This window comes from Cimex lectularius, unplaced genomic scaffold (genome assembly GCF_000648675.2).
Source record: "Cimex lectularius strain Harlan isolate CLEC.00 unplaced genomic scaffold, Clec_2.1 scaffold188, whole genome shotgun sequence".
In the NCBI taxonomy this organism is placed as follows: domain Eukaryota; kingdom Metazoa; phylum Arthropoda; class Insecta; order Hemiptera; family Cimicidae; genus Cimex; species Cimex lectularius.
The window spans coordinates 1,305,454-1,320,948 of record NW_019392882.1 but is presented as its reverse complement, the minus strand read 5'-3'; the positions used below and the strand labels follow the sequence as shown (position 1 = coordinate 1,320,948).

General features: G+C 36.4%; 1 protein-coding gene across 7 annotated transcripts in view; it reads right to left on the bottom strand.

The window, feature by feature from the left end:
- LOC106674383 (protein gustavus) overlaps positions 1-15,495 on the bottom strand; it is a 380,850-nt gene that overhangs the window by 2,363 nt on the left and 362,992 nt on the right. For all 7 annotated transcript variants that reach the window (XM_014407043.2, XM_014407042.2, XM_014407040.2 and 4 more), the window contains 5 exons: positions 7,186-7,358; positions 5,463-5,650; positions 1,482-1,667; positions 818-962; positions 40-198 (listed from right to left, as the gene is read on the bottom strand). In XM_014407043.2, coding sequence (XP_014262529.1) covers positions 40-198; positions 818-962; positions 1,482-1,667; positions 5,463-5,650; positions 7,186-7,210 — 703 coding nt within the window. In that variant the 5' untranslated portion in view covers positions 7,211-7,358. The remainder of the gene's footprint in view (positions 1-39; positions 199-817; positions 963-1,481; positions 1,668-5,462; positions 5,651-7,185; positions 7,359-15,495) is intronic.

Sequence of the window (15,495 nt, the reverse complement as noted above, 5' to 3'; positions counted from 1 at the left end):
TGTTCATAAGGACATTTATTTGGATGTAAAATCACTTACGATCAAGGCCGCCGATGTATTTCATCGTAATTTCACAATGTCCCCATACTGCGCTGACAATTGGGTACAGTTTCCGACCTTTCAGACCCCTGAATGCGACACCAAGGTATTGACCGTCAACAACAAAGGATAAAGTGCCTTCATCCATGTCGAGGACAACTGGAAAAGGACAAAAAAATTATAAACTATTGTAATTACAAGAATTATTTTGTTACAGTCATTAGTTCTGTAGATTAATTAATATTACAAGTTTACAAAGAAATTAATGCATTATTAGGTATTGGAAATTGAAGTTTAGGCTTAATTATATTCGGCCTTTTCTATCAATTGGGCAGAATTACAGCAGAAACAAATTAAATGTTTAGTATGATGAATATTTAAACTTTTTTTCTGATAAAACCCATTTGAGTTTTATTCAACAAGCCATTAAGAAGAAAGGGCAAATTGCAAACACAACAGAAAACAATTTATGACAACCAAGGTTCTCCAATTAAGATTGGCATAATAATAAGGAAAACAAATGACTGCATGTTAATAATGATTTGGATAAATACTATCACGTCTAGTTTTGATCAGATAGCTTTTTAATATAAGGAGACAAAAAGGTTAATAGGAAAATATGTACTAATTTCAAAACGCCCACACAATTTAGACACACAAAGAATCAACAAGGACACTCATTGTTTCTTGGCCACAAGTTGAATTGTAATTACTTCTGACAAGTAATTTACTTGGACTCTTAAATGGCTGTCCATGCCTAGGATTTTTTATCTCTTACCTAAAAATTTATCTGGTACAATGAAGGTTTCATCTGGTTTCAGGATGGCTGGGTAAGTGACGCCGGTGTTGTTTTTCGAGTCGTGGTAGAGTTTATTCCGGCCGAGATCCCAGCCCCAGGATTGGTCATTGCTACCTACTAGGCTCTGAAAAATAAAATTAATAATTAAAAATTCTATTTCAAAAGCTATTTTATAAGAATAGATTAAATAAAACTTGTCAAGTTTATTTAGAAAGAGCACATGATTATTCAACAAGCAATGTTTTAAATTGATGATAATGAAAAATCATGATCAAAAAACTACTATTTTCCCTTTGTAAAAAGTTCAAAGTGACATTTAAGGGTTAACCTTTAACTGTTGCCTAACAATATTTCCCAATTCAGAGCCAAAAGCTAAACAAATATTGAATTTCTCCTTTTTCCTTCCTTATCTATCGCCACCTACTTTCATTTCTGTCATGAAATAAGACAATATTTATCCATGCCGTTTCCTTACCATTGCAATTTTCAAGGTAAACAGTGTAACAGAGCCCCAAGACAATTCAATTTGTATATTTGTTGAACAATCATGGTTTTCCAACAGATTAAACTGTACTTATTTATTTAGTAATCTCGGCATTGAGCGGGTGAAATTGGTTTTGCGAAATAGTAAAAATCGTAGTACCTGGTACCCTACAGAGTGTAAGGGTGCATCCTGGGTGGCGACTCCGACAACGCCATGTGTGCCCCGTTGTCTCGTTGACCAGTGCACCTCCCAGACGTGGAGACCCTTTGTTAAACCGACCTTCCCTCGTATGCAGTCTGTACTCTGTGCTACTGGGTGTCTGTGAAATGTTAATTTATCATCGTCCTGAAACATGACAAAAAGAAACAAAAATTAGTAATGAAAGAAAATTTTAAAACTTACACGGATTAGTCTTAATGTGCAATGTAACACTTCTCAGATAACCGATTTATTTATTTATTTTTTATGAGATACGACAATAGAGATTTCTGAACATATTTGAAACTTTTTCTTTAAATATCTTTAAGGAGTTAGGAAGTATGCTTATAAATTGCAGCTCATTGGTATGCTATACTGAAAGGCGGTTTAATTTTTAAGGTCAGCAGAAGAATTTTTCTAAAAAGAGTTGTATTAAATAAAATAATTATTATTATGAATATTTATTTAGAAATCGTGGGATGCGGTTTGGTGTGATGTAAGTTTCAGAAAAACATTTTCTTTATCGTGCCAATGTTTCAATCTTTATTGAGATCATCTTCAGGGCCTGGGATTTACAAACATTGTTTACATGTAACAATTACATTTTGGATGTGGAAAAGTCAATTTATACAATGCAAAATATATTTTTTATATATTCAATCAAAGTATTTCTATTATCATTATGAATGATGAATTCTAAAAAAAATACTAGATTTATATTTTTTGTTAATCATTTTCGTTGGGTTTATGTAAAACTAGACAGGATTTTTGTAAAAGTTGGATAGAGCAAGAGAGAGTGAGAGTGAGAGATGATGATGATCAACATGAAAACACTTCATTAATCATCACACATTTGGTCTCAAGGGCCATTCTTAAATCTAATGTGAAATGTAGTAATAAGTTTACTCTAATTCTCATTTATTAAACATTAATAACTTCTAATTATCTAATTTTTGTGGTCAATTTGCTACATACATTCATTTTACATTGAACTACATATGTATTTACTTAAATAGCCTATTCTAGTTGACAGAATAATTGAGAAATTAAACAGTTAATTACTGTATAAGTGAACAAAAATACTTTTCCGATACAATTCAGTACAAATCATGAATTATAAATTGTCAATATAAATCTGGAAATAAAACTTCTACTCACTAAATAGTAATAAAAAAAATAAAAAGCTTGATTAGAAGTGTTTTAAGACTATTCTGGAAATCAATGATATTTTTACATAGTTTTATGTGTGCAGGGATTGCAGAAAATGTTATTACACCTTTTACTGAGAATGACCTATTAAAAGTTTTGGTTTTGTGCTTAATGACTCGCAGACGGGAGTTTGCAAACCTGGTATCTCCATCATGAATCTGAGATTAGTATTTAAATTTGACAAATATATATTTTGGATTTTGAACTATTAAAAGTTAAAAAGTTTACATAATAGATTGTAATCGATTAAATCTGAGAAATTTAAGTTGCGAAAACTTGTTATATATATTGCTGTCATATTTTCGGTTTAGGATGTATCTGATACACATGAACCCGACTTGCAATTTTTTGATCTGTGCACAAATTGTCAACATTGCTCCTAGACTATATGTTGTGTGGAAAGATTAGGGTTGATACAAGTTTTTTTTAAAATATTTACACTGTACGTTGCAAACATAACGTCATATTCTGACAGCTGTTGTTTGTAGCTTAAATCTGAGATTTGTCTAGCCTGAAAAGTAATTTGATCAGTAAATCCCGCAACTGTGGCTACGAAGGACCTTTCAAATGTGGATGTTTTATGACGAGGAAGATATAGGCCATTGGGAAACGAGCGGGTGTTAAGAGAGTGGATAGAGGATTTGAAATTAAGTAGCTTGAGAAAATAAAATAGACCCAAAACAAAAAAGAATGCTAGGTGCTAACCACGGAGGAAGCGATCAGGATAGTTCAAGGACTAAGGACCAATTCTGCAAAGTGACCGGACTTCGTTGGAAAATCCGGTCCGGGAATTCTGTCGGAATCCCAACTTTCGTTCGCAAAAAGTCCCGATAGGTCCTTGAAGCTTTTGAAAGTGGACTCCGAAGGCTGGCCATCGGGGGGAGACAGAAACAATGAACCCTAGAGAGGGTTTCCGATGGCCTTGCTCGTCGCCTCACCCAAACCAGTCCCCGGTGTACAATCTCACGCCCAGATTGTCCGTTTTCCATGACAGAAAAAGTATTCGAGCCGTTCAGAACGAACATGACGATAAAACGTCTGTGGACTGTCAGTTTTTGCTGTCTGCCCTTGGTCCGAACCAAATTCAGCGGACGGTTGGCAAAAAGCCGACCTGGGAAAAGGAACGAGATCGGGCGGGCCCTAGTTAAATAGTTAACTTTTATCATTAGTTTAATATACAATCTATGATGTAATTAATTTTCCATGGTTTATTAATTAGAGAACAATTTTATAACAAGTAGAAAAAGGGAAATTGAACATCTAACATTTTATCACCCTGCTTTCGGTGATTGTATCGCGATTGTATTAAGTTTTTTCAGTTTAGAATGGAAATTGTCTAAAAGTGAGTTTTTTCGGAGACTTGCCTTATTTTTGAATATTTTGGTTGAAAATGTCAATTTTTTACTTTGTGTAACTATATTCTGTCCGATCTTAACCGAACCAAGTAGACACAATAAAGATGGCGATATGCGAAAAGCGTCTGACAGAACAACCCAGCGAGATTGTCAGACCATAATGACCTTTAAGGATCAAATTTCAGGTTCATAAACCCGCAGATCACATGAGGAAATCTTACAATATTTGGTTTGATCAACCTGGTTAGCCTCGCAGTTTTGGTCAGGGTTATAAGCAGGGAAAGGGGCATGCCATACATTCCTTAAATGGAGAGCCAAGCGCGGACGATGAACAAAAGAAAATGACGAAACAAATCTACAGATCTAATAGAGAAATATCATTTTACAATATTAATATTATGCAATGATAATTTTTATTTTGTGGTTTAATCAGCTGTTAGAATCTTCCAAAAAATCTGGTATGAACAGACCAAAATGATCGGAAACGACCAGAGTTTGTTCATCACCTAGCAAATCTCAAGAGGAAAACTCACAAACTTTAGGGGCTTAAATTAAAATAGCTTCCTTATAAATTTATTATATGATCGAAAATCCACTTTTTTAGTGACGAAAATGACTCACTCTTGCTCTGCTTATCCTCGTTGGGCTTATGAAGTCTTTTTTATAAAGTCGTGAAATGGGGTTGTGTGTGTGGGCGTTTGCTTTGTTAGTCGGTGCCTTTGGTGGATTAAGTCCGTTTTTTAAGGACGGTGGGTCGGTCCTTTTTCTTTTTAAACGGCATGGCCTTTTGAATAGTTTAAGGCAGATTAACATGATCGGTAAAGATCAAATTACAGGTTTATAATCCGGCAAAACGAGAAAATCACACAATCATTAGTTTGATAGGAAACGTCCTATAGGATATCATATCGTCCCGGTTTTGGGACGTCAGTGGTGGGTCAGGGTTACAAGCAGGGGGAGGCATGTCAGAACATTCCAATATTGAATGCGTTTGTCGCCTGAGGCAAATGAGAACGATGAACAGGAAAGTTGTTTCTTCACCCTATACCCCTGGCAAACCGCAGAATGACCCACGCAAATAGTGAAATAGTAGTTTACATTAACATATGCACAGCTGTATCATTTGTCAAACCAAAACAGCTAAGATAGGTAGACCAAAATCATCGCAAATCACCAATCTACAGGTTCATCACCTTGTAAACCGCTAGGAGGAAAACTCACAATCTTTAAAGATATTTTATATTTACTTCCTTTCAATTTTAACAATAATCCATATTAGTTTAGGTTTTTTGGAAACAATGTCATGTTTGAACGTATTGGGTCGTGTTAGTGTAAATATGACAAGGCTTTAACTTTCCCAAAAAGAAAATTAACTCACCTTAACAAATATATTTAGCGATCTATCGTCCGGATTCCAGCCGTGCTTTATTTGTACCTCTCTCGACGCCGGAGGCATATCTAAAAGAATATCCAGCCTTGCTGGCCTCTGAAAGTCTTGGGCTAATTCTCTTGGGATGACCGGCTTGTACGGTGCCGGACTTTCACGGTTAACGCTCTTCACTCCATCTAAAAAAAAATAAGATAAAACTATTAAATAATTAAAGACAAACTTTTTTCTTCATAGAAGTGAAACAAAAATTAACGGTCCTTGCTTAAAGAAAGCCAATGGCTGTTATGCTCGTTCCAGCATAAGGAATTGAAAATCTCGTCATGAATATTACAATAGCTAAAACCGTAGACATTTTAATTAAAAACTTCCTCACCGGGGTTATCACCCGTGGAAAATCTCGTTATTTTACTTTTTTTAATACTGTTTTCCTGTAACATTTTCTGCTTGGTACGATTGTTCAAGGTCTTAGGGCGAGAAAGGGAAATATTTTATTTCTTTCCCTTTCTAGTTTTGGTCTCATGCACGACCTTCGATGCCCAAACGGGGGGCAGCTGTACAATATAAAATAAATACAGAAATTTTGTTTTAATAACAGTACAAACAAGTCGACAGGCTAGGGAAGGAAAGGAAATTCATATTGCCATATTGATTACATAAGTAACTCTCTAAATCCACTATACCTTCGCGTGTGGCTATGCGTGTAATCAAACTTTCAACAGTTAAATTAAAGTTAAAAGCTAGCCTTGAATAATTGGAATGTACAGAACACAATACTACTGTCGATACCATTGTTTATACAACTGGATTTTTAAACACCATGATTTATTATTTAAAAGGCTCGGCTTTTATTTATTTATTTATTTTTTTTAATAGAAATTACTATTGAGGTAATTGAAAATATGGTTGCAAACTACAAAATGTGGATTTCCAATTTGTCAAAACGTTCATGGCCTGTTTTACTGGGCATAAAATCCATTTCCGCCATATTTATTTTATGAAGTCCAGGCAAAATTTTAAATTTTTAATAGAAAATCTAGTAAAAGAAGGCAATAGGATGGAGAAAGAATGCAACAAAGTGAAAAACCTGACACGTGTATCAGAGTTTTATATTTTCCATCTTATTGCTTATAAGCCAATACCCCCAAGGGAGTAGGATCGGGAATAAAACATGAGTCAATAAATGTTCAAAATAAGAAGGGGCTTCGTGTATAAAACGACCGGGAGCTCCTCCGCCGAGGGATTTTCAATGGGAATTAGCCGAAAGAGAGTTGTGAGCAGGGATGAATCCGAGCATGAAACGACCATGGGGTCCCTGGCCCCGGAGACTAAATTGAAAGCTGGATTCAGAATTCTTTAAGGCTTCTTTTTCTGAGTTGTGGGGTCTCCGGAGGGGAGAATTCAGACGTTAGGAACCGGTGGATTTTTCAGGCTCAAAATAACCTTTAAAAGTCACAGGGAGGTACAAAAACATGGAACAGGAAAAACAAGCTAGAGAATGTTCAATAGAATGTTCAGTTTTTAACAATATATTTCTACACAGGTTTTTGATGCCTCTGGATAGAGGAAGTTTTATAATGGAACAACATAAATCTCCAAGCATTATTCTATTAAGGGTAGTCTCATACTTTATAACGTTAATGAACTTCGCTTTCAACCCTCTATGAAACAGAATGGGGCTTATTAAATTGAATTAAACGTTGAAATGACTTACTTGATATCTTCTGCCCCATGTTCATACCCCGGCCGCTCCGTGTTCGGCGGTGTTCGAGGTACGAGGCTGTCTTGTTCGGAAGAACCGATGCCTTGTAGTTGTGCCTCCTCAACTCTCTAAGCTCCAGCCCTGAGGCTGTACACCTGCTGCTACTCACGCCCACGGCCTTGAACCTGAAAGAAAACCGAATCATTAGAACACTGGAAATCGGAAATTTCACGACATCCGGCTTACAAACAAACGTACGGCATTTAAAATCTAAAAGCGCGACATTCTTTCGACTCGGTCCCAACGTCGTGTCCGTTTGTAGTTGCCGGTCTCGGGCACGGCCAAAAACTGAGCGTACCTGGGAAGAACCTGGGGTAGGGAGAACAGTTAAGGGCCCAGGGACAGGTAACCGAGAATGAAAGGGCCCCCTTCGAAAATCCCCCTTGGTATAAAGGAAAGGAGAAAGAGCCTTATTATCTCGAGGGGGGCCGGGACTTAGGTGAATCTGCCGCTTTTCGCTGTCCCTAACCTTGGTCAAAACCCTATCTAAGTTCCCAAGGATGCGGGTCGGCTGCCAAGTGGAATGCACCCAATTATTCTGCAAGGGTTTCCAAGTTGAACCACCCCATGCAAACGTTGTGCCGGCTCAAACAGAAATGGATTTGGCAAGCCCGAACAGGCCGAGACTGAGAGGCAAACTGGTTTTTTAATATAAAATTCTTCTTAATAACATTTTTACTGTTTTAATAATAAATGAAGATGACTAGAAAGCCAAAATTTCAATCAATATACATGTATCAATTTTATATGTATGGTGTTTATAAATATATCCATTCCAAAAGACTTTCAGAGTTTTGGCATTTCATTCTACACAAGTTGAAACTTCATTGTTTAGAATTTAATTTGGAAACACCCGAAAATTAATACTCAAAACCCAATCGATAACCTATGATTTTGAATGACTCAATGTGTTATTTATTGACCGGTTGTTCAATAATTTGTTGATATAGTGAGGAGCAGTCAGGAATGAATATTTTAGAAAAACACCTTTTTCATTTTTTTGCCTACGTTTCGACCTTTATTCGGGTCATCGTCAGGACATCTGTAAATTCCAAAACATGTTGATTGAAAAAAAAAGAATATAAGTAAATAATACAAAATGAGAACCAAATATTTCATACTCACATTACGTGTGGTGCCATGTTTGTTTCGTGAAATGTGAATTTGTATTCTGCTGTAATTATATGATTTTGGCAGGGAGGGGGGGCGAGGTAAATCTTGGAAATTTTCTTTGGTCATAGGCGGTTTTATTTGACTCAAAGGAAGTCCAGAATGGTGACTTTCTGGATTAGATTTGGGATTCGGGGTTTATTCAATGGGCACAATTACAATTTCATTTCAACCAAAACCTTACATAAAAATATTAACTAATTGAAAGAAGTAATTTGGTCAATAATAGACCACGAAATATAATGGATTTAACAACTACTACTATTGGAAATTAATTATTATGGTCGATAACGAAGGGAAGGAAAAAATAAAAAAAAGTTTAAAAACAGCAGAATTCAAATTCACGACAATGTCACACGAAAAAAACTAGACACCACAAGAAAACACTACACTTTATGTGAGTATGAAATATTTGGCCAAATTTTATATTATTTACATCTGCATTCTATAATTATTTTTTGCAATTAACATGTTTTATAAATCACCCAGGCCCTGAAGATGACCCGAATAAAGGTCGAAACGTCGGCAAACTACTGAAAAAGGTTTTTCTAAAATACTTCATTCCTGACCCACCTCACTATTTCAAAAATTACTACATTGTTGTTTTTATGAGTTTTACTGTACTAAAACACAAAATCCAAAGATACTGCTATTATTATTATTATTTTTTTTTTTTTTAACGAAACCGGTTGTCCTTCGATTGGTCATTGTACACCATCTTTAGTTATGCAACACGTGATGAATTGCACGGGGTATGAGTGAACGAACTGCGACCAAGTCCATTGAGGACTGAAGCCGAAACGTGTCCGGCCAAGGACAAAACGAGACAGGCGGGCCCCCCTTCAAAATCCTTCCCGTCTCACATTATCAATTTTAACATGAAATTTTATTTTTACCCAACTATTTTAAATGTCAGTTGTCGGCCGACCTTTTAAACTGTAAAATTATCCCGGGAAATTAACACAATTTAATAGGACTGGGTGGATAATTAGGAATTTTTCTTATTTGTTATGGGCGTTTTTTCCCCCGAGAGATAAAAACTCATAAATAAAACATCATAAACGCAATTTAAAAAAAGGAGCAAATATTGAATAGTAAAAAGTCATATTTGATGGAACAACCCAGGGCAAAAACAATTCCAAAATACTTTGTCAAAAATATCTCTTTTAATTTACCACAGACCTGCTGCAGCAAAGCCAGATATGTTATGTTCCTATAAATCCATATGGGTCAGTTAACTGGACATTACTGACTCAACAGGCATTTTGAAAATATTGGGAAAGGCAGAAGATAGCATATGAAGGTTCTCTCAAGAAGAAGAGCTAAAACCATTAGATATTGCTATAAACCCATAAGAAATGAAATTTTACAATTTGGACGTTAATCATCGTTTTAGTCCTGTCCTCGTGGGGTTGGTCTGTTAGTGTCTGTGTATGTAAGGAAATCACAGACGCACTTAAGATGCGAAAAGCAAAAACGAGTCTGTCAGACCAACCCATAGAGTGTAGTCAGGGCAAAATGATTGCTATCGACCAAATTATAGGTTTATCACCCAGGAGACCATAGAAGGAAATTTCTCTAACGGAAAAATTCAAAGAGCAAAGAAAATCCATACAGTAAACATATCAAAACTATCCTTGGCTATTTTGGTTTATCGTATGATGTCTGTGTCTCAAGATGGCGAAATGCTGGAGCAGAGAAACCAAAATGATCGGGATTACCAAATATAGGTTCATCACCCCGCAGACATCAGGAAATAAATTATATTCAAGAAGCAAAAAAAAAAAAAGATCAATCCAAAAATATTTCAAGGCTATATAGGGTAATAAAAAGCGTCAAATTTGACCGTTTCCGAACATTTTGGTCAAGCTGCTTTCGTTTGTTGGCGATGTCAGTTGGCCAAAAGCTGTACGCGCATGACAGATCAAAACAGTAAGTACAGACAGGACCAAAATAATATGTAACGACCAAATGATAGGAACATCACCCCGCAGACCACATAAATCACATTCTACTTAAGAGGTAAAGAAAAGTCCAATCCTGTAAATATACCAAGGCTATGAGCGATAGTGAAAATCCGTCGTTTCGTCGTTAACGAACATTTTGGCTAGATTTGGCTGTTTTGGTATGTCAGAAGATGTCCGTCTCAAGTTGTCAAAAAGCTTAAAGGCGTCTAACAGACCAACCAAGCGAGAACGCAGACGAAAATGATTGGTATCGACCAAATCATAGGTTCATCACCCTGGAGACCATAGGAGGAAATTCTGATCAAGAAACAAAGGTAGGTCCATCCAGTAAATTATCAAGGCTATGGGGGATAATGAAAATCCGTCATGTTTCGTCGTTACCTAAAATTTTGGTTAGCCTTTCTGTGTCTGTTTTGGCCAGTCAGATGAGGCCTCTCTCTGAAGTTTTCAAAAAGCTGAAATACGCCTAACATACTAACCAAGCGAAAATAAGATCAAAAATTTCGATATCGTCCTAATTCATCACTTCACAGACTGAAGTCAAAAATCTGATAGACCCCTGATGGACAAAATCTCACAAAAGAAATTCTAATCCAAGGGATCAAAATCCAATCGAGAAACTATATCGAGGCTAAGGGGGATAACAAAAATTATAGGTTCATCACCCCGCAGACATCAGGAGGTTAATTCTATTTAAGGGGCTAAAAGTGCAATCCAAAAAAATACTTTAAGGCTAAGTAGGATAATAAAATACGACAAGTTTGGTTGTTCCGAATATTTTTGTCAGCCAGTAATTTGGCTATTTTTGTTTGTTAGATGATGTATGTGTCTCAAGATACCAAAAATGAAATGACCAAACTACATATTCATCATCCTGCAGATCCCATGAAAAAAATCAACTGAGGTGGAACGCCTTCTTGATCAGTGAGTATGCAGTTCTAAAAAGGTATTTTAACCATATCAAAGTAATTTATCTATGTACATACAAATATATTCTACCGCTGTAAGTATATGTTAGAGCTTTTTTTAAATCCAATTCACATTACAATGGATCCAAATCAAACATAAATGGATTCTACTCGTAGAAAATTTCCCTTTCACCCTTTGGAGCAATTCGTCATCAAAATATATTATAATGAAAAGGGTTTGGAAGCGGCCCCGAAAGAGAGTCGGCATAATAGTAAAAAATAAAAACTCGTTTTGTATTTGAAGTGTTTTATTACACAGTCCGCCCCTCCGGTATTGTGAGGGTCCCCTAGCCGGAGGGTTCAGCAGGGCCGGCCCCCGGCGGAATGAGTCACTGGATCGATAAAAGCGTGCTGCCGCACTACGCACTACGAACTAGACTTATAGTGCTTTCCGACGTGACTGAGCTGCAGTTGCCCCGACCGACGGAACCGGAGTGAAAGGGATTTCGACTGGAAGTGGAAGAAGGAGAAAAAGGTTAAACGACCTACACTATTTGTGACATATAACGATTTAAAAGGTGCTGATCTTCGGGCCGCGGCGTCCTTCAATTTCAGCCGAGGAGAGCGATTTTTGAATGGGCCCGATCGAACGCAAAGGTCGCCTTCTGCGTGATCGTCAACAATATCAATCCCGTTTGAACCAATCTTATCGCGCGCGAACGTGTTGAGCAATTTTAAAAAGGTCCCCAAAAGGGGAAAAGCCACTTCTCCGGATCATTATTATTTTTTACGTTCACAACCGCTAACTGCAATAATATTCGGGGATCTCTTGGCCGAAAGGTCGCCCCTGAATGCCAAATGTTCTCGGTCGTTAAGATAAAAACGAGGATATCAGATAAATCCACCTTTCTTCATTCTTCCCAAACGCTTTATAAATCATTCAGACATAATTAACAGATACAAACGAAATAACGAATAATTAGCCTAGATTAATAGGCCGTTACTTAAAAAACTGAAAAAAAGGCAAACTTCAAAGAAACAGTTCCTGATGAAGCCATCAACGCACAATCCTACAAAGGTCGTTTAAGAACAGAAATTACATTCTAGTCTATCAACCCACACTATTAAAATAGAAAAATGAGATGCGGTCTGGTGTGATGTGGTTTCAGAAAAACATTTTCTTTCTCGTGCCAACGTTTCGATCTTTATTGAGATCATCTTCAGTGCTCAAAGTGTTTGTCTTCTGTGTAATTGCGCCATTCTTGCGTGTCGTGTTGAGAGTGCCGCATCTCACGATTTCTGAATAATTATCGATTAACGGTCACTAATCACCACAAACAATAAAGAATTATTATAAAATAGTAACAGTAAAAACCAAGGACCTTGGCAAAGCCTTTAGTCCAAAAGTAATAAAAAAAATGTTTATTATAAACACACTTTTTCGACTTATCAGAGATTATCAAAGAACGAAACAATGTGAATATATTGTAAAGAAAACCGCATTTCAAGATTTATCAAACGCAGTGTTAATAAAATATTGATTGAGTAAACAGGAAAACCTTTTATTATGACTATTTGCACATACTATCAATGCGTTTCCTTTGAGTCATATCACTGGGCGTACATAACATAACGAAATTATGACTACACCCTGGATTTTCAATTTTACGTAAATTACTCAACGGGAGAAACAAAATCGACTGGGATGGCATCAGAAGGCCTTGAAATCATTTGAACTCGACTCAAATTATTCATAAAATTTTCTAAAATTATAACGTAAACAGTTGATACTCATAATTTGAAAACAATGAAAAAGTGACCCAAAATGAAATAGCAAAGTTACAGTAGAATAATTAAAAAAAGGGGGAAATTTATTAGGTAAATTGACTGATGTCTGGTGATTTGTCTTCTCTTCACCATGTGTACTCCCGCTTCATTTGATACGGACTGCAGAAAAACAAAACAAAACCTTTATAATTTCCGAGTTCTTTTCGAAATTACTTCCCTTCTAAAATCGGTATTGATTTTAATTTCACTACACATAGACATCTGAACTACAACCAACTGATATTTGCAGAATAATGTGATAATCCTAGTCTTCTTATTTATTTAGAAATCGTGAGATGCAGTCTGGTGTGATGTAGGTTTCAGAAAAACATTTTCTTTATCGTGCCAACGTTTCGATCTTTATTGAGATCATCTTCAGGGCTCAAAGTGTTTGTCTTCTGTGTAATTGGGTCATTCTTGCGTGTCGAGAGTGCCCAAGATGATCTCAATAAAGATCGAAACGTTGGCACGATAAAGAAAATGTTTTTCTGAAACCTACATCCCACCAGACCGCATCTCACGATTTCTAAATAAATATCGATTAACGGTCACTAATCACCACCCACTAGTCTTTGGTCAGTTAGGAATTTTGGTATTTCCCAATCGATTTGTAGTTTGTCAGGGTTAAAAGTAGGGCGAAGCCTCATATTCGCATACGAATTTGAGAATGTGGAAAATTTTGATGAAGAGGAAAAATTAGAGCATGAGTTATTTTCACTAGGATTTTATTTAACTAATCATCCACTTGAAAAATTTAGAAATCTATCCATGGGAAAGTTTATTTTTTATGTATATTCATTCCTTGAGATCTGAACAAAAACTTCTATTTCTAGGATGAGGTAATAGTCCTAGTCTTGCTTATTTGGCCTCTTACATGCATTTTTGCATTCAACTTCATTAGTTTATCAGGATTGTAAGTAGGATGAATCCGCGAAATTGGTACAGAAAGGAGGTTGTATCCACAGGACTGTTCATTTTTCAGGTATATTTCAAGATATCTGAACAAAAGCTCTGTTCTAGGATCATGTATAGTCCCAGTCTTACTGAGTTGATCTGTTAAGATGCGTTCCGCCATTTTTAGTAGTTTTTCAGGGTTAGAAGTGGGGTAAAGCCGCCAAATTCGGATAGGAATAATCTTTTAGGCATATTCCAAGAGATTTTAGCAAATAATTCTGTTTCTTGGATAATGTACATAGTACAGTAAATATTTTCCAAATTTGAACAGAAAAAATCTAAGGATCAAATTAAAGACAGAATAAATAGTGATTTATACTTCTCTGTAGTGAAATATCGACATTTTGACCGTTTCCTGGCTGGTGCAGTGTCGTCGATTTGGTTTGTCATGATTCGGTATTTAATATTATGTGAGAAATCAAAGGTTTTAAGGTGAGGTGAAAAATTCGCATAAATGGGAAAACGAGGTGTCTCGCCACAACCTACATATAACTCTGACCTTAGTTGAGGTGGCAAAATACCATGCCAAATCGGGTGGGCAGACCCGATCATCAGAAAATTTGTTATCCGTTCAAAGAAAGAACGGACAACAACGAAGACGGAAGAAATAAAATAAGTTTTGTTCTTTTGTGCTAGTCGTCAAGGGAGATAAAAGGCATTTCAATAGCAGACATATTTTTAATTTTTAGTAGCTTATCACGTTATCGCGTTTTTTTATCCGCTTGAATGTTTTGGCCTTCATAATCAAACCAGACGCCATTCAGAAGAAATTCACAAATAAAACGAATGTTTTTATCCAACAGACGCCGCTTCTCAAAGGATCGATTCTAGAAAACCAGGACAAAGGAACAATCTTGCGGGTTGAGAACAAAAGGAATCGGTGCCCGGTTGTTTTGTTTTTAAGAAAACAAAATGAAAAATAAACAAACGTCAGAAACCCAATAAAGCGTTGAAATAATAACCAACCCGTCGTCTAAAGGTTAAGCGCTTTTTGTTTTTGTTCCGTGGGCGTAGCCGTTTCTTTCCATTTCACCGGCTGAAATATCACGTGCCCCAGCCGTCGACGGTTTCGGCCTAACCACTAATTTCATCCGAGGCCAATCCAGGATGGGGAGACCAAATCTGACAAAGTTTGATAAACAAAACCGCAACAAATCCGACTGGTTTTTGACCATTTAACATTTTACGCTGTGGATTAACATTTCAATCCCAAAATGTCAACTCCTCTCGTAGCACAAAGTCTCATCGGCTAACCAAAACGTCGTATGTATGCGATTTGGTATTTCGCCAACTTCAGTAGTTTGTCAGGGTTATAAGTTGGGCGAAGCCGTGATATTCGCAAAGGAATGAGAAGTTGTTGATTTTTCATGTATATTCCAAGAGATCTGAGCAAAAACTTCTATTTTTAAGATGATATTCCATTCGGTTAAACGTTC